Genomic DNA, 2769 nt, shown 5'->3' on the forward strand with positions numbered 1-2769 from the left:
TCCTCCTCCTCCTCCTCCTCCTCCTCCTCCTCCTCCTCCTCCTTCTCCTTCTGCACACCCCATCCCTTCTACAATTGATGAAGTTACCTAGTTGGGTCATGAAACATCTGCAAGAAAACCACCAAGCTCAGAGAGCACCAAAGATCCCATGGTCCTCCTCCTCCTCCTTTTTTTCCCCAATGCCGTTGTAACTTCAAACAGTCGCTGAGTGAGCCATCCTAAGTCGAGGACCACCTGTGTATTGTTTTCAGAAGCAGCCAGGCCATTCCCACATCCTCAGATCAGAGGCCGATGTGCCGTTTTAATGCTTTTGCCGATATTTCAACTTTGCTTTTTCATTTATTTATTTTTTTCCTTCCTTCCCCCCCCCTTCTCCGAACCACCTTTTCCAGCCAAATCAATGAATTTATCGCTTCCGTTGACGCCTGAATCGCCAAAGTAAGTATCGGGAACTGCAGCTGCTTCTGAGAGGGAGGGGGGGTTTTTAAATCTAATTTGGCTACAGCAACTCCATTTCAGCTTGTTTTTATAAATGTCGCCTGTCTTCCAGCGATCCGAAGGGTTCCCCATTTGAGAGCAAGGCCATCGGACAAAGCTTAAGTGTGGAACTCTGTGGAACTGCAGGTGAGAAACACACACCTCTACCTTCGCCAGAGGTTTTTTTAAAAAATGTTTTATTAACATCTGGACGTTAACGAAGCTCGTCACTTCGGGGGTCTCTTAAGAAATGGATGTCGATATCGTTGAGAAAGATCACTTTTCCTTCCCTGCGCACGAGATCTGCTTTAAAAAAGTGACGGATTCCCTACCTGACGAGCATGACATAATTTGGGGGGGAGGGAGGAAAAAGGGAATGAGATAATGTCTCCGGAGATTCCTCAGTCGTCCAGGTCCTGGTTTTATCCCAAGGGTGCTTTTTTTTCAGGAAGCAACTGGAGAAAAACAAGAAAGACCAGTTGCACCTTTTTGGGGAGGTGAATGAATGAAATAACTTTTAATGGGAATGTTCCAAAAGTGCTTTTTCAAGAGGCAACTGGACTTTTGTTGTTTTACTTTTCACTTCTCATCCCAGAAGCTTCTTCCGCTCTGATCGGATGGTGGGGAAGGGAAGGATTTATACTCCTTGTAGACAGCTGGTCATTTGCATCCTTTTAGAGAGTCATTGAGGCCACTTGGAGTTTTATTAACATCTGGACATTAACGAAGCTCGTCGCTTTGGGGTCTCTTAAGAAATGGATGTCGATATCGTTGAGAAAGATCACTTTTCCTTCCCCGCGCACGAGATCTGCTTTAAAAAAGTGACGGATTCCCTACCTGACGAGCATGACATAATTTTTTTTGGGGGGGAGGAAAAAGGGAATGAGATAATGTCTCCGGAGATTCCTCAGTCGTCCAGGTCCTGGTTTTATCCCAAGAATGCTTTTTTTCAGGAGGCAACTGGAGAAAAACAAGAAAGACCAGTTGCACCTTTTTGGGGGTGGTGGTGAATGAATGAAATAACTTTTAATGGGAATGTCCCTAAAGTGTTTTTTCAAGAGGCAACTGGACTTTTGTTGTTTCACTTTTCACTTCTCATCCCAGAAGCTTCTTCCGCTCTGACTGGGTGGTGGAGAAGGGAAGGATTTATACTCCTTGTAGACAGCCGGTCATTTGCATCCTTTTAGAGAGTCATTGAGGCCACTTGGAGCTTTGTCTGTGTCCTCAGTGGTGCTTCTTCAAGAGGCAACTGGACTTTCTTGTTTTTCTTTGAAGACATTTCGCTTCTTATCCCAGAAGCTTCTTCCGCTCTCACTGGATGGTGGGGAAGGGAAGGATTTATACTCCTTGTAGACAGCTGGTCATTTGCATCCTTTTAGAAAGTTGTTGAGGCGACTTGGAGCTTTGTCTGTGTCCTCAGTGGACACAGACAAAGCTCTGTGGACTTTCTCGTTTCTCTTTGAAGATGTTTCGCTTCTCATCCCAGAAGCTTCTTCAGCTCTGACTGGATGGTGGGGAATGGAAGGATTTATACTCCTTGCAGACAGCTGGTCATTTGCATTCTTTTTAGAGAGTCGTTGAGGCCACTTGGAGGTTTGTCTGTATCCTCAGTGGTGCTTTTTCAACTGGACTTTCTTGGTTTTGCCTTGAAGACATTTTGCTTCTCATCCAAGAAGCTTCTTCAGCTCTGACTGGATGGTGGGGAATGGAAGGATTTATACTCCTTGCAGACAGCTGGTCATTTGCCTCCTTTTAGAGAGTCTTTGAGGCCACTTGGAGCTTTGTCTGTGTCCTTCCTTCGTCCCCACTTCAAGATGTATATTAGGATCTGTTTGCAGCTTCGAGATGGCAACTTGAAAGCTCTAATTTTTCTTTCAAAAAACAACAACAAACCAAACAGAGAATCTTTTTCATCTGTCTTTTGCAGGGGGAGGGATATATTTCCTGCTTCTGCCCCCTCCGTTTGAAAAAGCAAATGTCTTCGGTTTACTCCCACTTTAGCTGAAAAGCTACAACCGCACACCCCAAAACCCAACCAAAATTAGTTTTGACAAATGATAGAGGTCACAGGTGCCCCGTGCGAGTCCAAATTACAGCTGCAGCGCTATATTGCGTCTTCAGATTGTGTAGTTCTGGTGCTACCGTGGCTCTATTTATAACAGTTTAAATAGCGGTTGCCTTGATCTCCGGGTTGAACTGAAAAGGCCATTAGTGGGCCTGTTCATGCTATCAAAGCACAAACTATGATAATATAAATAGAAACTTCCTTGATTTTACTTCTCTCTCTCTCTC

The 2769-nt window shown here is 44.7% G+C and overlaps 1 protein-coding gene across 1 annotated transcript in view; it reads left to right on the forward strand.

The window, feature by feature from the left end:
• PPARGC1A (PPARG coactivator 1 alpha) overlaps positions 1–2769 on the forward strand; it is a gene marked incomplete at its 5' end in the record, with an annotated part of 92315 nt that overhangs the window by 63928 nt on the left and 25618 nt on the right. The window contains 2 exons of the mRNA XM_029286466.1: positions 393–438; positions 551–624. Coding sequence (XP_029142299.1) covers positions 393–438; positions 551–624 — 120 coding nt within the window. The remainder of the gene's footprint in view (positions 1–392; positions 439–550; positions 625–2769) is intronic.

This window comes from Protobothrops mucrosquamatus, unplaced genomic scaffold (genome assembly GCF_001527695.2).
Source record: "Protobothrops mucrosquamatus isolate PMUCROS unplaced genomic scaffold, P.Mucros_1.0 scaffold3762, whole genome shotgun sequence".
Classification (NCBI taxonomy): Eukaryota; Metazoa; Chordata; class Lepidosauria; order Squamata; family Viperidae; genus Protobothrops; species Protobothrops mucrosquamatus.